This window comes from Cryptomeria japonica, chromosome 4, assembly GCF_030272615.1.
Source record: "Cryptomeria japonica chromosome 4, Sugi_1.0, whole genome shotgun sequence".
Taxonomy (NCBI): domain Eukaryota; kingdom Viridiplantae; phylum Streptophyta; class Pinopsida; order Cupressales; family Cupressaceae; genus Cryptomeria; species Cryptomeria japonica.
The window spans coordinates 195,458,129-195,479,775 of record NC_081408.1 but is presented as its reverse complement, the minus strand read 5'-3'; the positions used below and the strand labels follow the sequence as shown (position 1 = coordinate 195,479,775).

The 21,647-nt window shown below is 35.5% G+C and overlaps 1 protein-coding gene across 1 annotated transcript; it reads right to left on the bottom strand.

Moving 5' to 3' along the window:
* Positions 1–945: 945 nt before the first annotated feature.
* On the bottom strand, positions 946–15,081 carry LOC131076290 (uncharacterized). The gene is made up of 5 exons (XM_058013409.2): positions 14,730–15,081; positions 4,008–4,308; positions 2,884–3,042; positions 1,673–1,971; positions 946–1,580 (listed from the first exon to the last, which is right to left on the bottom strand). Exons 1-5 carry the CDS (start codon positions 14,919–14,921, stop codon positions 1,323–1,325), a joined length of 1,209 nt encoding a protein of 402 aa, XP_057869392.2. The 5' UTR covers positions 14,922–15,081; the 3' UTR covers positions 946–1,322.
* Positions 15,082–21,647: the final 6,566 nt, after the last annotated feature.

Below are 21,647 nucleotides of genomic sequence, written 5' to 3'. Positions count from 1 at the left end.
AATGTCATTAGTCATCATTCTACAACATTTACCAACAAAAACCTAGAAACACCCACTATCCTGCACCATTGAGTAGTCACTTCAACAAGATCCTTTGGTCATAAAGGTCAAAATCCCAATGAAGGCTTTGTCCAGCAACAGAATGTGGTGGTACGGCCATCCCCCGGATAGGAAATAAAGTCATCAACATTATACATTTTGTGAGCTACTTGGTGTGAAGGATTTTCATGTCAATCAATTTCCATGTGATGCATGGTTTTCCATGTTCTCCCTTCATCTTGCATAAAGTTCGTACTTTTCAAATAATTAAATAAATAAAGATGGGCGAGTAAACAAAAATTGCTTGAGATTGACGAGGAAAAAATGCAAAAATGTGAATGGTTGTCAGTTTAAATCCATTATGAGCAGGTAGGTAAGGATTTTGGGCCTCCAATTTGCAAACAAAAATATTGATATTAGAACCAACATCTTTAAATAAGAAACAACATTTATGATTTAATAGATAGTATAAAAGATTGCATTCATTTTGTTTATGTTGGTCTCATGTATCAGTATAGTGCATACTGTTACTTCTTTGGATTCTACTTCATTTTATTGAGTTTCTGAAACAATTTATATTTAAAGCCACATATAATGTAACATTTGAAATATATATTTTACTAAAAAAATATTTAAAGTTATCAATATACTCGTGCAACACATTATCTCATCAGTATTTCAATTTTTTATCTATTTTAGACTTTAGTATCCCTGGCAGAAAAGCTAAATACTCTTGCTAGACGATTCAAATTTTACGTACGTATCAATCCTATATTGCAAAGTTTACAACACAAATTTATTTTAAATGGTCAAAAGTACTTTTGATTGGAATTAATTCATCTATTTGCGGATGTTGTGTACAAATTAAGTAGTGAAGCAAGAGCCCTTCAGAGTGCATCGAGCAGATCATTAACAGCCAATTATCCTGTATAATAAAGGCAAAGATAGGAACAAAATGTTCGCAAGATGACAATTCATATGTTCATGTCACTATTGCCTGAAACAAATAAGCTGTTATCTGTTATCTTTACGATCAGATAACAAGTAAATAAGATATGCTTCTGAATAAAAGCATTCTTTCCTGCCATGCATAGTTGAACAAGTCTTCAACTTGCATTCATCTAGCTTGACCAAAGGCTGTCAAAAAAAATTGGCATTAAAAATTTGTGGCAGGCTGCTGCAGCCATTAGAGTATTAATTTGTAAGATTCAAAGAAAAATTTACATTTGGCTATCATATAGCAGCTCTCCAAAATAAATTTCTCACTTATTGGCATAACATGACTAAGAATTTTCGGGGATCGAACTGCTCTTATTTACAGGAATATTTTCAGGCGCAGATGGTGTCGGTTGTACATGACCCATCATAGCAAAAAGCCTTGCTAAATCTGTTAAGTTAATGTCTGCCTGATCACTTGATGCTCCTGAATTTGATAGCACATTAGTTTGTCTCCTCATTCCATAATCTGCTGCTGCATCCTTTGATAACTTCGTAACGGAAAGGACCTTCTCCAAATCTGACTGTTTCAAAGGCCTCGGGGTCTGCAAAAAATCATAAAGATAATTCCACTTCATTACATCCAATATTTAGCTAAACTATTAAAAAACATTATTCACGTGTACCCTAAACTAACCTCAGAGGTTATCTGACCACTCTTTTCCTGCTCCAGCAACTCTCTAACTGGATAATAAGCTGCTTGTTTGCATAGCTCCATTAAGTCAGAGCCACTGTATCCTTCACATAATCTTGCTATGTGGTCATAGTTAACGTTATCCTCAACATTCTCATCCTTTAAAATCACTTTTAATATTTTAGCTCTCTCTGAGCGATTTGGCAACCCAACTTCAAATTTTCGAGAAAAGCGACGCAAAATTGCTTCATCTAGTTCCTCAAGTCTGTTTGTTGCTGCAAGAACCATAACCCGAGCACTTTCTGCATAGCTCATATCATAAGACATAATCAGAGATGGCATCACAACATGCACAATGAAGCTACTTGTTAATTGACATGTAGTCGAGACCAGGACAGTCCAGCTTGATCTCATTACTAGGTGTGGTGTTTTGAACAACCCAAATTTAACACTATCAAAATATTATCTTATTTCTGTTAAGCTCGTCCCTTTTATTTATAGCTGCAAAGCTACCAGTTCAGGATCACCACTACCATAAACATAATAAATACAGTAATATTTGCATCCAAAGTGAAATTGTCATCAAATTACAGGAGACAAAGCACGCACCCTTGGGATTTTGATTAGACCCATTTGCAAGCCTTTTGGGTTAACCAGTAACAAACCATATAAATAGACGTGGATAATTGCATTGGTGAGAAAACGGACATTCTCAGCATCCTTGGTTTAGTAAAACCATTGGAAGCAAACAAACAATTTCCATGAAAATAAACTATAAAACAATAGTAAACTCTCACTATAATAATGCTATATGGCTTGTATGTGAGGTTTCAAAAACAACCAGCAGTTTAAGTCCCAAAAATACTATGTTAAAGAAACCTGTAGATATAAACAGAGATCACGAAAGTGATAGATTTTGTTCAACCTAAACATGCCACAGTGAATGGCATTGCTATACAACAAAATGATCCATACAACCAAAGAACACCTAATGCAAGAGCTTATCAACCAGTGAGAATTATAAAGAAAAAATTATTATTTCAGAACTTCTCATTAAGAATCTATGCAACAAGCATGAAAAGGTCACCTGAAGATGCCCAGTGAGACTAAAGTACAACGGTTAACTTCTAGATTACAGCAATAGTGCAATTTATGTAACAAGCCCTAAAAATTATGAACAGAAAGAAAAAATATGGACAAGAGGTAATTCTTACGGTCAGTTGTGAAACCATCCCACAATGCCATGAACTCAGTCTTCATTTGTACAATAGCTTCCTGCTCAGTGGAACGACGCTGACCCAAAAAGCTATCCGCCTCATCAATAAATATGATAGCAGGTTGAACTTTATTTGCCAATGTGAACACAGCATTCACTGCATGATTAAACCACAAAAAAAAGAAAAGTAAGCTCTATATGTCATATAAAATACGTGTTAAGGATTAAAAAAAGTAGATGCATCATTCAAAACTTATAAAGGCAATCTTTACCCACACTCTGTTTACACTGATGTAAATCAGTATACAGAGCATCCAACACATAGATAATTGTAATAAATGAAAGAAAAACAGTGACTGCTAATAAATTATAACTGCATGGTTAAGCCATAGCAAACGATCATTAGATATAGTTAACTCCAAAAACAATTTACTATGTTTAAGACTTCTGCCATTTTCTATACATATAGCTTCACCCTGTATTAATATCTATTCTTACTAATAAAAAGTAATGTACTCCACCATTAGTTAACCATCAATTGGGTCCATATGACACTCAGTAAAACTTTTTATCACTTGTTTACATGACTTCTCATGTACACATAACTTCTTTCTCATGCTTTGTCACGTAGCTGAGTTTTCTCAAAAGAGTGTTTTAAGATTTTCCTTTCAGTTTCTAAAAGCCCTTTAAACATTAAGAACTCAAGAAAGATTGACATCTACTGTCAGTGCTGCGAGCTATTGAACTTACAAAGGGTGGCATGATAACTGTTGAATTGAAGGCACCTTTTTTATTTCTTCCTTGAACATCAAGAATGTAATTGAAAGTTGCTAGTCTCATAACCCTACTTTTATGAAATTAAGACACTTGAGAAGACTATCTATACTCACCTCTTTTCTAATGCTAAAGATTTTGGACACAACACATAAATTATTGCTCACATGTGAGAAGCTAAAAAAAGGACGAAAATTTAATACAATATCCATCAGATAAATAAATAAATATACAATGTATAAACATAATCATGATAAGATATTGGCACTTTTTTACTAGCAATACAAAAGAAAAACTGCTCATAGAATTTCATCTAGGACTGGGATGGAACTGTTTTATTACACATACCAAGCTTTTGGGCGTCCCCAAACCATTTACTCATCAGATTGGCAATCCTTATATTGATAAAAACTGCTCCTGACTCTCTTGCCAATGCTTTAGCAAGTAAGGTTTTACCAGTCCCAGGTGGGCCATACAATAGAACACCTTTCTGAGGGCCAAGAAGTTTGCCTTGTGCAAACAAATTGGGCCTCAGTAAAGGAAGGACAACCATTTCATAGAGTTCCTGTTTAATATTTTCCAGCCCTCCAATTGAGTCAAACGTCACATCAATATCATTTGGGTTGACAACATCACAAGCTATCACATCCTGCAAATCAGCAAAGCCACAATCATCAAACCATAAAATTGGCACACCAAGAAGCATATAATGCAGAGTAGACTGCTATGTTGGTCACAATTGCAAAAAACCATGTCATTCTCTGCATGACCTGTGACAAATTACAAACTATGATTTTTAAAAACATGCCACAGAGGAGCAAAATTAGCTCTAAATCAAAGTTTCTGATGAAACAATACATATTGTGTTCTATATATTGAATTAGGCCTACAAATGTTAGTTCCATTGGTAGGAATTTTTCATAATTTAAATGTGTACATTTATATGTCTATATTTTCAAAAACTCTGGTCTTGCAAAATCCTCTAATACAAGAAGTTTGTAAACTAAATGGCCCACATAAATCCCAACCACAAAATCTCCCATGCCTACTCTCCTGGAAATGTCTTTGACAAGTAATAGAAGTTTGAACTGCCGTTCACATAAACCCCATAACATATTAATCAAAAGTTTAATAGCAATGGACACATTCAAAAAATTATTTACCATCTAGAATGAATAATCCTCAAACTTGGTTAGGTAGTAGGTAGAAATGGTTAAACTAATGTTTCTATTATGTCTTCAATATTTCCCTTGCTAACATTTTTCTAGGTTCCACATATTTGATCCTATTTTATTTATAATTTGCTCATAAAAAAAAATTAATCAAATTTGTGCTTCAACAGTTAATCAATGGGCTGGTATCCAGAACCAGACTCAAATCTCCAACATGTAATGAGAAAGACTATCGCAATTAAGGCATTGTACATTCAGATGATCAAAATGATAATTCAGAGATTGAACACTCCAGAGGTAAATTATTAAAGCCAGGAATATCACACAGTTTCAAATACTTGAATAATTTGAATTTGAAATAAAGGAATTGAATAAAAGATTAACAAAATTTGGGAAGAGAAGGTAGTGGTAATACACACATCCAAAGGGTTGTGAGATGATGATAGGTGCATTCCTATAGTGACCAAGGTTTGAATTGTCACACACTGCAATAAGGCAGTCAATAACCCAGCTGGTATATCAGAAAGTGATGTTGCGGACTAATGACTAGAAAGCAACCTAGGTTCAATCATACACCAAAGCAAGTAGTCTCATGATCTCTTCCATGGCCTCGGTACTCAATCCTAAGTAAAAAAATACTAAAGCACCATCTCAATGGTAAAATATATGCCATTAAATACCACAGTGCAGTTTTGAACACACCAGCATTTCATAAAGCTTTGGGATTTCGGGAAACACAATTTGCAAAACTGACCAGAATTTCCCAGGATTCACAACTAATGGCATACAAAATTTATTATTTTAAGCTTTGAATCACTTAATCAAATTTTCACAAGCAAAAACAATTCAAGATTTTTTGGCATTTTCATTATGGCTGACATCTTGTCATAGGGCTCAGGGTTTAATGGACACATAAAAGACATACAAAAATTTATATCTCCATCACTGATAATAATGCAGTCCACAACTCTGGCAGACATGCAGCAAGGTAGTGGTATGAATATGTTTACCTCACCCCATGTTAAAGGTTTGACCTGTAACATCACCCAAGATCTGCCAAGCCAAAAAAGAATGAGTATGTAGCAACAAATACAACTGAAAATACTCTTTGGTTTGCTTACTATAGTCTGCTGACATTTTTGGTACGATCAGAATCAGATCTGTAGCAAGGAAGTCCTCTATTAACCTCCGAAGGAAGTCGCCTCACCAGGTTAAAGAATTTTTGTCCTCTGGTTCTCTGCACATCTAAAGTTTTCCATACTCAAGCCTGATACTTTGAACAACACATGCTCTGAGAAGTTTATTGGGGTTTCAATGAAGGTAAAATAGACTGAAAGTTCTTAGGAACACATCCACCATTTGATTGCATAAAGATCCACAGTCAAAACAAGTTCCCACTCAAAACAACGACTCAGATTTTGCGATAATTGAGGGCTAGGTTTGCAACCACTGCAATAAATGAAGAGGCATCTTCCCCTTCCAACACTACAAAAGCATTAGAATCCATTGGACTAGAAAAATACATTCTAGAATAGTTGCTGATTCAAAACTGGCCATTGATGGTGTCCCAATTGTGCAAGGGTAGATAGGAATGAACAGTGAAAATAGCGGGAGTGTTGGGGGTTCGAAAGTCAGGGATACCACAAGACTCATACCATTGGTTGAGAGTTGTGGAGTGAGAGTTTGAGCAAGAGGTATACTGGTAGGCAGAAGTCCAAAACTACAAGAATAAAGGAGAAAGGTGAGGGATGGATGGAAGGTATGCCTGGATGGACAAGTACAGCAACCTGACAAGAGCAAGAGAAAGCAAAGGTTGGAGGAAAAGCATGTTGACAACAAGAAGTCTGAAACCTCAATAAGCGCCCTCCCCGGTAGCATCTTCTTCGAGAAGATTCTTTCATCTCACCAAGTATTCTATAATGCATTTGTTTCTTAATTTCCTTTCCCTCATTGCCATAATAGCTTCGGGCTCAAGAACTAATTTTCCCTTGTCATCCAAAGGTGGTAAAGTTGTAGAAAGTACAAGGTGCCATCCAATCACCTATTTGAGGCATAATTCATGGAAGACTTTATGAATTTTGAACCCTTCCAGTAACTCTAGCTCATAGCCACAGCTCCAATTCTTCATATAATCTTGTATGGTCCATAAAAACATGGTTTTAACTTTTTCGCTCTACATATTCAAAGAGATGACTACTTGTAAAGCTGCAATCTTAGGAAAATCATGTCCCCTACTACAAAAGTTCTCTCGATTCTTTGCAGATCAACATATTGTTTGCAATGATTTTGAGCTTTCTGTTAATGCACTTTAAGGATCTTCAACACATCTTGGCTTGTTTGAATCAAACCTTTGGTCCCCGGCACCCTGCTATCAAATAATAAGTTGGGGTATCATATCCATGCAAGGCCTTGAAATGAGACATACCAATAGGCAGGTGGTGTGTTGTATTGTAGCAATACTACCCTGAGTAGAGGAATTTGACCCATACCTTCTGCTCTCCTGAAACATTATTCCTTAAATATCCTTCTACCCATTTGTTAATTATGAAATTTCCCACTTGAAATTTTCCAGATTTATAAACACAGTTATTAAATAGCAAACACAGGAAAATTCCAGATCTACTTGAAGACACAGAAATCACAATCAACAGATAATAACTTGAATCCTGACAGCATTAACCAGTTAATAATTACATACGCAGGCAATGAAGGCAACTTTATCAGTTGATCTGACCACAGAAATCAAACGTTTGATATGAAAATATTGCTGCTGGTGAGCAGCATACAGATGTAATAAAGCCTGATCACAGTTTCAATAAGAAATGGTTACACACCACTCTAAGACTCTACTGATAGCTCCAGCATTTGTCAATTATGCTAACTGTTCCCTCGGCAACACCTCAAATTGTGTTCTCCTCGATAGTGGAAACCTCTTAACCAGCTTTGCTGATGTTAATAGACATACAGCAAAGGTGCTGATATATTGTGCCAGAAAACTCAGTGATGGGACTCTGCACGGCACAAATCTTCACTCTCCGCATCAATCAGTTGTTCAGAACCATATATCTTCCTCACCGTGTCCACCCTGCATTATCATTCTGTTCAGGGAAGCAGATGTTTTATGAAATTAAGACACATGTTGGGAAGGGGCCGGGTGATTGTCCTACCTGGTAATGAAATTTCTGAGGTCTCTGTCTCAGAAATACAAGCATTAGTTTAATGCTGCTCAAAAAGGACAAGCTTCAATGCCTTCCTTCTCACAAGCCCCTGTAAAAATATGTAATCCTCCTCAAGTCATCCAGGTGAAGGAGAAGGCCTAATACATGTTAAGAACAAGTCAGCCCAAGGCAATCAGGCAAAATTATTTAATATTTTTCATTTCAAGTCGGCCTGGGCTCCCCACACTATCAAAGTCAGCATCACAAAGTTGGCCTCAAACAAATTATTTAATTAATCCATTTGTTAATTATAATAATTTATTTCTATACTTAAAATATGGGCTGGCTGACCCAGCCTTAAATCGGGGACATCACAAACTATTTCTGTTTGGCCATCTATCTATGGGTGGTAGCTTATGCTTGGAGTGAGTGTAGCGCCCACCAATCAGAACAATTCTTGCTAAAATAGAATTAAAAATCTGCTACCAACGATCACTTACAATTGATTTTGGCAGCCCATGGAGTCTAAAAATTTCTCTAAAGAACAAATCTACTACTTGTTCCTTGTAATCGGCTGCAATAGGGAAGAAATGTGCATATTTTGTTCTGTTGTCTACCACCACATAAATACAACCCTTATCCCATGCCTTTGAAAGTCTTGCGATAAAGTCCATAGATATACTCTCCCAATTTTGTTCACGAATGAGTAAGGGCTGAAGCAAAAGAAAGTCTACTCAAACTTTTTCTGCTGGCAAATGAAACATTCACATACATGCTTGAGCACCTCTTTCTTCATACCTTTCCAAGAAAAAACCTTTCTCTAATCTGCTTGTATGTCTTGTAGACTCCGTAATGTTCTACTAGAGGACAACCATGAATTGCTTCTAGGATCATTTTATTTAGGAATCAAGAAGATTCTTCCCTTATACTTGATGAGTCCATCACCTACCTTGAACATTTCATTACTGATTTTTTGTCAAAAATATCATTGGAAATTTTTTTTTTTTGCATATTCAGCTATTAACAAGTCCTTCCAATCATTAGAAATCTCAGAAATGGAGGATATGCTTGGCATCCTAGAGAGTGCATAAGCAACTACATTATTTTTCCTTTTGACATATTCAGTATCAAAATTGTCAACTTGGAGCGAGCTTACCCATTTTTGTTGGCAGTCATTAAGGTCTCATTGATTTAGAAAGAAATTGAAATAGTTATGATCCATCTTCACCACAAATCTCGAGGGCATGTCATGACACACCACTAATTAACGTGGTCATTGACATGGTCTCATCTGAAAGGAATTTATGGTCATTCATGTGGTCTACATCTGAAAGGAATTTATGGTCATTCATGTGGCCTACATCTGAAAGTTGACGTCCTAGCACTGCCAGACTATTGGCATGACATCTTAAAGCAATATACTGTAAAAATTGAAGCATTACCAGCCTTGCAAGGTCAGCAAGGGACCAGTGACCCCATCTTCATTATACATGACAGTCGAATTCAACAGCAGACCACACTCAGCTCCTGGTTGGAGAGACATATAGCAGGTCGGATTACTTATCAGCACTGTCCTCTTTGCAATGCAAATACTTAGATCGCCACATTAAGCAGGGTGAGGACCATCTACCACTTGTGTTGGTTGCTGCTGCTGATTGAGGAAGGTCATGCAATCACGAAGAACACAGAGGACTATTTGGCAAGCTCATCAAAGAGACAATGCAGATGCCTACAATCTGTGAGTGGGAATTGTCACATTTTCTCAGGATCATATATATATATATACACCATTGGTTATTAATTTATTTAACATCAGAACTAACTGTGTACAGAAATCTCTATTGCAAGTCATGGCTACAGGAGTGTTATCATATGCATATTTCAGCCTCTACTGTTTTGGGCTAATGTTGTAAATCATTAAGTTGTTGTTTAACCTCTACTGTAACTGTCTCTTCTCTAATTTGTGAAGAAATCTGGATATCAAAATTTTAGCCAAGAACCAATCACATAACTGTATCACACATTGTAGCCAAGGGCTACTACATATTTGGGGAAGGATATTGATTGCTCTTCTTACAAAAATGAAGATAGACTAGAATAATCTCGAACACATGACTGATGTCAGATGATGAGCCCGGGTGAAAAAAGTGCTGTCATAGCTGAAAGTGGAAGAGTATAACCTTCCAATAGCTGTTTCAAGTGAGTGGGCAGGGAACACTGCAGTTTGATAGGTTACCCTCTTGTTGTTGCATTGTTTTTGTGATTACTATGTTCCTAGGCTGAATACTATCATTGTCATTTGCAGCAATCACTTCCAACCTTTTTGCAAGTGAAGATAATATGTTTATCGGGAGCAAAGAGTAGGCAAGTTAGCATGAATAGAATAGAATATAAAAATATTTTCAACTGTGATGTCCTATCCTTCAGTAAACTTTTATTGTTAACAAAAGATTTGAGCATGTGGATTTTTCAATCCTTGTGCATATGTTTTTTCATGATTAGATTGTTGACCTTGAGCTTCTTTTTTTAATTTACCATACTAAAATGAAAATTGTTCAGACTTTTTTCACACATGTTGATATAATAGCTATGGTCGGATACTTCAAGCCGACATAGCAATTACAAATGTGTGTATGGCCTTCGGCCTTGTTGAAAATTGTAGCTAGCTCCGATACCTGACTATTGAATTTTAATGTTGTCAATGACAATTTAAATTCCTATGTATTATCTCTCATGCAATCCGAACCACTTAGGGTTGGGCCCAAACACATGTAACGTGAAGGCAAATGATGTAACTTAGGGCTGGGATCAAATACATGTAACTTGTAATTATATCTTGCTATGGATAGGACAAGACCTATGTATAATGTAACCTGTGGATAGGACAAGACCTATATATAAATGTAACTTGTAAATGATTATTGGTCTGACCCTATATTGGGTGCCAACCTTAGATTATTATGAAATCATTTAGCAAGGCCGACCTAAGGCTTCTAGGTTAGTTGGTCACATATATATACAAAGTCATTTACAAACATCGGATATACATTTTGGAAAATACATTCCTATCTGTCATAAGTGAATTACTTCAGCGATCAGCATATCATGATCAAAGATCAGCAAACATCATCTAAAGGCAGCGATCATCATTGAGTGCACAGTGAACACAATCAGGGGACAGCGAACACTATTAGAAGACAGCGAATATTATTGGAAGCTCAACGAACCTTATCTGAAGCACTGCTATCACCTTGGGAGGTCAGCGAATTTCATCTTTGGGACAGCAACATCCGAATTGCAGATAAGTTCACTCCCTAGGTTGAAGCTATTATTGTCCATTATGTGCTGACAGCTTCAAGTACTGAAGCATATTGTAAAATCACTTCTGATTATTGCCTAATAAACATCTGAGACTTGTTGCTGGGTTTTTCACCTCCAAGAGGGAGGTTTTCCCAGGGTACTGTTGTGTTATGTGTGTTTTCTTTGTTATTTTCTGCTTACTGTTATCTGTCTGGTCTTAAAATTAACAAGCCTTACACATTTGTCTACTACGATTTAATTGTTATCTTGAATATTACAAATTCATATTTAATAAATACAGTTTGATCCTATCTAATAAATGTGATGGATTAACAATAATGACATAGTGTTATCGGTTAATGAGAATCGGTTATCACTTAACCCGCCACCTTTGGGAAAGGCACGATTGAAGAAGCACAGCCGACTTGGTCAAGGAGTCATGTTGTTTGGATGATCCACGGATGGATACAAAAGAACGTCTCCCTCTCTCTAAGCCGACGATGAATACATGTATGGGCAGATCAAATCATATACACAGCAGATCGAAATTATCAGTAAATTTGGAAGTATACAGATACAGAGAATTCGGAGGCATACACACACAGCAAGTTCGAACTGAACACATATACACAGGCAGATTGAAGATACACACAGCAAGAAGTTTGGATCCAGCATACATATAAGCAGATCGATTTTCTTCATAGCAGTCGAATTCATTATTGGTGCAAGAAGGAATATATGGTTGATCTCCCTTCAGCAGAATCGAATGTGATTTATACAGTTCAGATTTCATATATTAAATTCATCTCTACAGTTCGATTATTATATATCACCTTGTGTGGTGAATTGTTGTATGCATAGAGCTTCAAGGAGTGAAGCAATTCACATTGGCCCTTGTACTTGATTATTGTAAAAGCATCTTGCTGTTCATATTTGATATATATAGAGAGAGAGATTATTTCGTGCTCAGGTGTGACGATAGCACATATCATCTATGGTTGGGAGGGCAACAATGATCTGTATCATTGCCCGTGGTTAATAGAGCACTCCCTATGATTACTGTGCATGGTCAGCTTCTTGTGATCCTAGTATTGTAATGGAAAATCAACAACACATTCACCAAAACCGAAATTTCAACAGATAAAATTTTGATTAAACAATTAAAATAAACAGAACCAAAAAAATCAGTATCTGGAAAATTTGCAGAAGTGTATGAATAAAGATTCCAAATTTAGAAGCAAAAATCTCTTCACAATAGATTTACTTATTCGTTGTGGATGGAATTTCACATATAGATGTTTGATTAAAAAAGTAAATAAAAAATGAGACAAGCAAACAAACAGTAATAAGATTACGGTTTCGTAAATACAATAATATATAAAAATTCTGAAATTCAGCTATTGGTCTATTGAAGAAGTTGCTTGGCTTACAAAGAACCCACCAAGGATCAAATTTTGCTATAAGAAATAAGGTCAGATTTAAGACCCTGGCGAATTTGGTAGAATCAAAGTTACCCCGAGTTTCCGGGACGGGGACGGCAGGGGACGGCGGGACGCGTTTCCGGGACACAAATTTTTTTTGCCAAATTTGGGGATGGCGGGGGACGGCAAAGGGGACAGCTATATAAAATATAGGAAAAATTTAAAATATATAGGAAAATTTCAAAATTCTAAATGTTAATATGAAAACATGGATAAAGCATGCATACATACATTATATTCATATGAAAACAATAAAACATGGATATAACATGTGTATTATACTATGAAAAGTTGAAAACATTTTAGAATGTAAATTTTGAACATACAACATTGTTAATACTCAATACACAATATGCAATTATGCATTCATAAATCAGAATTTCAATTCATTCACATTGTCAATATGCATATCAATAGACTCGGAGGTTAAATTTTCCCTACTTCGATCGACGCAGTTTCCCCCCATATTTTTCAACGGGGGTTTGGGGGCAGCACCCCCAAGGTGGAGTCAAGGGGCAGCACCCCGCGAGGCCAAAAAAACTTTTACTTTAATAAAGACATTCGGTGTTATTTTTCTATTGACTCGCCGAGTTTGGCGATTTTCTAATCCCTGTGTCAAAATGCCCAAAGGCTACACTGCTGCCATATAGTTTCATTGTCAAAATTATGAATTAAATTAATAAATTTAAAATTTAATTAATGTTATCTTTTAATTTTTTTTTATTTTTAATAACAATTTGAATTAATAAGGGGCCTATATTAGAAAATTTAAATAAAAAATTGAAAATACAACTTTTTAAATTTTTTTAATATTTTTTAAGGGCCTTAGAATGGGGGATGTTTGGCCGTCCCGGGGACAGATTGGGGACGTCCCCCAGAGCTAGGGCAGGCGTCCCCCCGCTTCGGGGACGTCCCCTCAAAAAACAGGGCAATTTGGGGACGGGGAAAACGTCCCCCGGCCGTCCCCAAGTCCCCGAAACGTCCCCGAGACGGGGACGGGGGTTTTCAGGTCGGGGACGCATTCTTGGGTAACTCTGGGTAGAATAGATTACCCAGCACTTAGCTCTAAACAAAAAAAATTGATTGCAAATTTGAAAGAATGATTACCCATAGTCGTCATTTCTTAATCAAAAAACTCTAGTTACCCATGCAGTGTGTTACATCATTAGCTCCTGATAAAGAAAGTCCAAATATCTTTGCACCCAGCAAATTGGACAAAATGGTTTGACCTCAGTCCTTAGCTCTTAATCAAGGATAAACTAGTGCACCCTATGTAGCAGGCCACAAGATGAAGTAACAAGATATTTAATGGCTTCTAAAAAATAAAATTAAAAAATTCAGAAATTCAGTAGTACAAAATTTTCAGAACCTGTTTTTATCATACATTACGAATGGAATTTCCAATGATATGAATTTTCAATAAAAAGATAAATCAAACAGAGATTACAAAAGGAAAAAATGAAAAAGCAAATATGTAATAGAGTAAGCATTTGGCAAAACAAACAAGTAGACTTCGAAACTCGAAAGCAAAAGAATAAAATCATAATTTTATTTCTTATTCATTGTGACCAGAACTTTCCTATATAATTTTTTTCATAGAATATATAAACTAACAAAAACGGGAAAAAGGAACATCGAGGTTTGGTTAAAAATTTCAAATTTCGAAAAGCGATAATTCTTCATAGATATTTGTTGACGTACTCAGTAAGGACGCAATTTTGGGCGACACAAGTTTCATAACAAATATTAAAGTAAAATAAGTAAGAAATACCAAACAAAAATAAAAATTCTACGGTTAAAGATTTTAAATTTCAAAAAGCAATAATTCTTCATAGATTTTTTTGACGCGATAAGGACGCAATTTTCAATGACAAACATTTCATAGCATATTTTAAATAGCGAAGATTAAGAAATACCGAACAAAAATAAAAATTCTAGGGTTAGGGTTTTGAATAAAACCTCATAAGTGTCCGTTTGAATAAGGGGTCGACCCAGGCGCTTTGCTATTTCCTTCTTTCGTTCAGCGGCCTTTTTAGTGGCTTCTTTATTGGGGTCAAGATGCTTGAGACCCGCTGCAAATACCAAATAACTCACAGCTGCACTTATTGCATATAATATTAACTCCTGTACAAAGCTCGTCTTGCGAGCCATGCTGGGGTTTTAAGTTGTTCCCCAACTGCGGGAGAAATTGTTTTCGCAGAGTCGAAAATACGTGTTTTAGATGGGAGGATATGGAGTGATATTGTTTCGTATGTGTAGAATATACCATTTGAATTTATTGCTTTTGTTACAAGCAAACTCGCTTTTTTAATTTAAGAATGTATTTTCTTCTTGTGGATGGGAGTAATGGTGAACATGTGGCACTCGAGAGACGAACAAGTTCATTTGAGCCGCTGACAAGAATTTTTAAAATAATTTTAAGATGGAAGTGTATATTTAGAAAAAAATATGTGAAGTGTATATTTAGAAAAAAATGTGTAAATAAGATTTAATTAAAATCAAAACAAATCAAATCTAATTTTTCATTTCTAAAAATAAGGATATAATTCTCATTATAGAATGTATATTGATTAACAAGTGTCACGTAGTGGGGAGTAGTTGCCCTCATAGTATTGTAATAAAAATATTTGTTCTATTTTTTAATTATTATAATTTTGAATTGTAATAAAAATATTTATTTTAATTTTTAATTATTATAATTTTGAATTGTAATAAAAATATTTTATTTAAATTTTCAATTATTATAATTTTGAATCATTGTTATTTTTAAAATTATTTTAGTATAATTATATTTATGTAATATTAACTATAACTCTTACTTTAATAAAAATAATAAAAATAATTATAATATAATACAAATTTTATAGTGAAAAAATATATTTTTCTTAAGAGTATAATCCTAAGTTAATTTAAAAAAATCTATATAATTATAATAATAAAATTAATCTCAAATTTAATTATTATTATTTTTCAATAAAAGTGGACATGCCACTAAACTATTTTTTATTAATATATTCATTTTTTGTTTACAACGGGTTAAAAGGGCATACCGACAAGAAAGAATCCACAAGAAAACCTTCGGTTGCGGCCCAAAAAAGCAAAAATTAAAATAACCCAAATACCCCATTTACAAGATCAGTCTAAAATTGACCACCCATTACATAGCTTTAGAGATGTACATATCATGTGTCCAGCTGCCATCAAAAAATTTGAGATAACCACACAGCCCCATACAGCCAAGATACCACAGAATTTGAAAACTGCAGAAGCAACCTCAAAGTGAATAACCAGGCCGCATCAACCTCTCAAGATCGTAAAAAAAATCGAACAATTCATGACATATAATCCTGCATCAAAAAGAGATATGAACCAAAAAGATACCTGCAAAATGCAATCAAGTCAAAAACCAAGAGCTAGAGCTCTCATCAAGAGGTTCCCTGTCCTCTCTCAAAGGAGGGACAATCTACAAGGGGAATTCCAACCTTGGAGCCCCTGAAACCAGAGAACCAAGAGAGAGAAGCGAATGTAACGCCATAAGCAAAACCAAAGCCTTATCCACAAACTGAGGTGAAACCCAATCTAGTAAGTTTTCAAAAGATTTCAATGTATCCCCCAATCTATCACAGACTAAACTCATTCTCAATTCAAACAGTAATTCCCCACACCGCCCATTGTCCAAAAGATCAGAACGAGGAAGAAAGCCCCCATAGTAAAAAGACCCCAGCTCAAAATGATAGCTATCTAGTGCAGACCTAACAAGCTCCCAAGTGCATACCGAGGGAAGTATGAACGTAGAAACCAAGAGTTGAAGCAAACCCTCATCATACAAAATGTCATAACAAATAGTAAGAAATCGAGACAAAATCTCAAAGCTAGAAAAATTAGAACTAGACTGCAACCAGAGGCTCCCCACCAACCTATGAACCTCATAATCCACCCGAGGAGAAAACAAATGAAAAACCTTACCAAGCATCTCAGAACTACTCCTCGTATCCTCATTTGAGACCGCAACTTGGCATTCAACAACAACCATGTACGTGAAAGAGCAGAAACATTCGACATATGCATACCCAAGAAAGAACCAGAAAAAGCCTTATGCAAAATATAGAAATATTGTCGTCTTTTAAAGACATTTGCAGACAAAAACGTGAGCAAGAAGTGCCAACACAATCCATGATTACAAATGAAGGCAATCAACAAATTTAAAGCTCGTAAGAGATATCTTCGTAATTGTAAACAATAATAGCATAATGCATCTCACGGTACTGGCGGCAGAAGGACATTACATGAAACACACACAAGTACCGTGACAGATAGCTTCGAATAGGCAATCCTTCCATGCAACACAAAATATCAAAGCACAAATAATACTCGTGCGAATGCAAACTGAAAAAACCTTACCCAGTATTGTACGATGACAAGCTGCCACCCTAAAACCATAGAAGACAACCACCCTTGTTGCCTATGCCAGATCGTAACCATACTTCATAAATGAAAAGAATTTCTCATCTACCAAGCATACTTGCCACCTGAACATATTCAACAAACATGACTACCTCCAAAGGAAAAAAGGTAGGAAAAAAATTCAAAATTACCATATAAAAAGAGGACCCCCAAATCTTAGTGCAAATATTCCAAAACTGAAGCAGTGATCTCTTCCACACTTACATCACGCAAATTAGCATTAATGTCAATAGCTAGATTAGCCAAGAAATCCGCAATTCTATTTACTTCTCTATAACAACGAGAAATCAAGAAGAAATAAAAAAACTCCAATTGTTGTAAAATGTGATTCAGAACATATTGCAATTGCCAACAATTAGACCTTTTCTTCAAAACACTTTGGATGATCACCATCAAATCCCCTTCTATTACGAGAAAACTCCTACTGTTTAGTCCAATTTAATTATTATTTAATTTTTGTTTTAAAAATCAATTTAGTGTTCGTTTCACATTTTAGGTTTTTCACCAATATGTGAGTTTCAATCTTTAATACGAAAGCTACAATTGCAAAATTTAGGCCAATTTATATCATACCCCTTTAACTTATTTTGCACCCAAGGATCTTAATAGATTGGTAGGTGGGTATATCGTGATAAAGGTTTGTTGCATGGCTATGTGTTCAATAGATTTATAAATTTCTAATCGTTCTTTAAAAGATAAAATCTATTAAATCATTTGAATCTTAAAACTTCATCTTAGGTGCATGTAAGGATATCTTTGTTAGATATTTTGTTTTATACCTTCTAATCGATTATTTCAAATGCTTCTTGTGTCATTAAAAATCTATCTCGTAATTATTTTTGCATTCTTTGCTTGATTTTGACAAATTCTATGAAATATTCAAATGACTGCGATCTTGGCTTATACTTGTCATAATTTCTCTTACACTTTTGCATATTTTATTTAATAGTAATTTTCATTAAGGTTTTTGAAGCCATTTCAACCCAATAACATTGCAAGAGAGTCACCGAGCCTTTTAAAAAAAATCCATTTTACAACTTGTAGTCATTGTTTTTTGGAACTGCATTTATTATCTTCCATTACATGTGTACGATTTAAGAATTGGAAAAACAAATCTTGAACCTTTAAAGCCCAACCATAAGCAAAGATCCAAGTTTCAATCCAACATCACGCCGATGAAGTTCCTCATAATGAATACAAATGCAAACAAAATACCAAGTAAAATAAAACAAATGCATTCAATGGATGTCTCAATCCATTGACCTCCTATCTACCAAGATTTTTCATTCAACATTTTGGTGCTCTCAAATTTTATTTAGCACTATGCACAAGAGGCTACAGAGAACGAATATGGTTGATTGATTGAAATGGATGAAAATGGCATTATGGTGTTCAAATTTCAAAGAAGTGAGAGAGAGGCTTAAAAGCGAGAGGGGGCATGGATTTATAGGCGTCCTCATGGATGAATCCAATTTTGGAAAGGATGTGGGATTATAAGAGGCAAGTGGAGTTTGTAAGCATTTGTACCACATTCATTGAGTGGATGTAATTGGCGAGGGTAATAAAAGAAATGAATTTGTGATATGGCGGAGATTAGAAATTATTTTAAAATGAATTTATGTTGGAAGAGTTTAATGAATTAATAGAGGAAATACTAATCAATTAATTAAATAGATAATAATATCTATTTAATTAATAGAATAATTACGATAATATATGAAGACATTTTTATGTGTCTACATTTTGCCCCTCTTTGAGACAATGCAACTTGTTGTGTTGTTTCAAAGAAAAATTGATTAACTGGTATATGCCCCAAGGATATCCTGATAAGGATGATGATTAATATGATATGCCCCCTCAAGAGATTGATCTGATAGATTGTGATAAGATTAAGCTAAGATGCACATTTGATGAAAATGCACAACTGATAAGCGTAACTAAACAACTGATGGAAATGATCAGTATAGCTAGAGTGATAAGCTGATTGAGATTGATGCTAGAACAAGATAAGTTGGTAAAATGACTGATTAATTGATTAGGGAGAGATGGGATCCCATGGTAAGAAGCAAGTTGAGTGATTTGATATTGGAGTTAAGAAGCTACATGTTTGTCTAAAGTGTATTCCATCCATCGACTAAATGTCTTTATTGTGGAGCAAATGCGAAGTGATATGGTTGATGGTACGAGTGAAACTTTATTGTGGTTTGTGAGTGAAAAAGATAGACAAAGATAAAAGTTCCTCCAATTGTGAGATGCCAAATATCCCAACCCATTGCTAAGGTTAAGGAGATGCCCCTGTGAGGGGTAGGATTAGCTTATTATGCATGGAGAAGCATGCATGTGAGCGAAGCAAAACAATCCATAAACTATGGTGGGGTGGAAAGCTTATTATGGCGATGGATGTGAGACAGAAGATCAAGTAGAATCTTGAAAGAGAGAGAAGCAAAGTCCATACACATGGTGTCGGTTGCTCATTTTTCACCATGGTACTTTCCCAAGGTGCCACTAAAGTGGTTTTCACACATGGACAAATTTATTTCTCTTTAATTTTTTCTTTTTTTTCTTTTTTTCATTTTTTTTAGGGCTTCTAATTTTTTTTTCATTTTTTAGGACCTTTTAAAGAAATTCCTTGAAATGCTTTGGTATAAAACCTACAAAGGTGAGTGCTACTAATTGGATCTTCAAGTGGTTCACCCTTTGAAGTAGCCAGCTGATGTGCTCCCGGTCCATATGTAAAAGTAATAATATGCGGACCTAGCTAGTTAGGTTCAAACTTGCCCTTTTCCTCTATGTCTTGTTGATTCTTCATATTCTCTTTAAGGACAAGATCACCAATTTCAAATGTGTGTGACTTAACTTTGTGGTTGACATAGCTTCTGCACATATGCTGATGGTCTGCTCTGAGGTTATTAAAGACAATTTGTCTTCTTTCAACCAACATTTCCAACTCATGCAAGCGGGAGACTCGATAGTCTTCATCACTAATCAAATTGCACAAAGAGACCAACAAGAAAGGTATCTCAACCTCAATGGGCAATATGGCTTTAACACCATAGATGAGGGCATATGGATTAGCGCCTATGGGAGTGTAGACACTCATGCGATAAGCTCACAAGGTGATATTCAATCGAATATGCCAGTCATGACTAGCTTCATTGATCGTCTTTTTGAGAATTCTCAAGATAGTTTTACTAGAGGCCTCAGTCTAGCCATTACCTCGAGGATAGTATGCTATGGAGGAATGGTGTTGAATATGAAACTTCTCACAAAGCTCACGAGCATCCTGATTCTTGAAGGGACGACCATTATCTGTGATGATAGAAAGGAAGACATTGCACCGACATATGATGTAATTAAGGATGAATGTAGCAATTTGTTTACCAGTGACATGGGTTGGAGGAATGACTTGAATCCATTTTGTAAAATATTCTATGGGTGTGATGATGAATTTAAGGTCATTAGATGAAGGTGGATGGATTTTGCCCTCAAGGTTGAGTCCCCACTAATAGAAGGGCTAGGATGTGATAATTGGTTGTAATTCCTGTGCAAGTGCATGTATCAAGTCTCTGTGCATCTGGCACTGCTTGCATTTCTTGACAAACTGATAGACATCCTTTTCCATGGTAGGCTAGTAGTAACCAATGTGCAAGAGTTTCTTAGATAGGGTAGGACCACTAGAATGTGCCCCACATATACCTTTGTGCACCTCTTGCAAGGCAGTGTTGACCTTATCACGCTCAAGATATCTAAGTAAGGTACCATCGAGACCTTGACGTACGATATAAGGTCTTGGTTAAAATGATATAGCGGGAAGCTCGACGTATAAAGATTTTATGGGAGTTATTGGATAATTAAAGTGGTAGGGTATTGTCATGTAAATAGGTATATCATCTCAAATTGAGGCACGCTATAGGTGGAGTATAAGAGCAGTTCCACCAAGAACTCATAGTATGCGGCGTTACTTGGCATTATTACAAGTGATGTTATTGTGGCTATTGCGTCAGCTACTATGTTATTATCCCTAGGAATTTGTTCAAAGGTAATTGATGTGAAATAAGCTTTAAAGTCATCCACCATTCTATTATATGACATTAGTGTTTCATCCTTTGTTTTGTACTCATCATTAACTTGTCTGATCACGAGCTAAGAGTCACCAAGAACATGTAATTCTAGGATTTTCTACTGCACAACCATATGGAGTCTAGAAATTAATGCTTCATATTCTGTGATGTTTTGGGTACATGGAAAATGTATCTTGTAAGCTTTAGGTATATAATCCCGCTGTGATGTGATAAAGATAATGCTAGTGCCAGAACCACCTTGTGTGTAGGAACCATCAAAATATAAGTTCCAAAGATGTGTAGATTCCAAGTTAACTATTGATTCATTAGGTAACTCTGTATAAGGGGATGA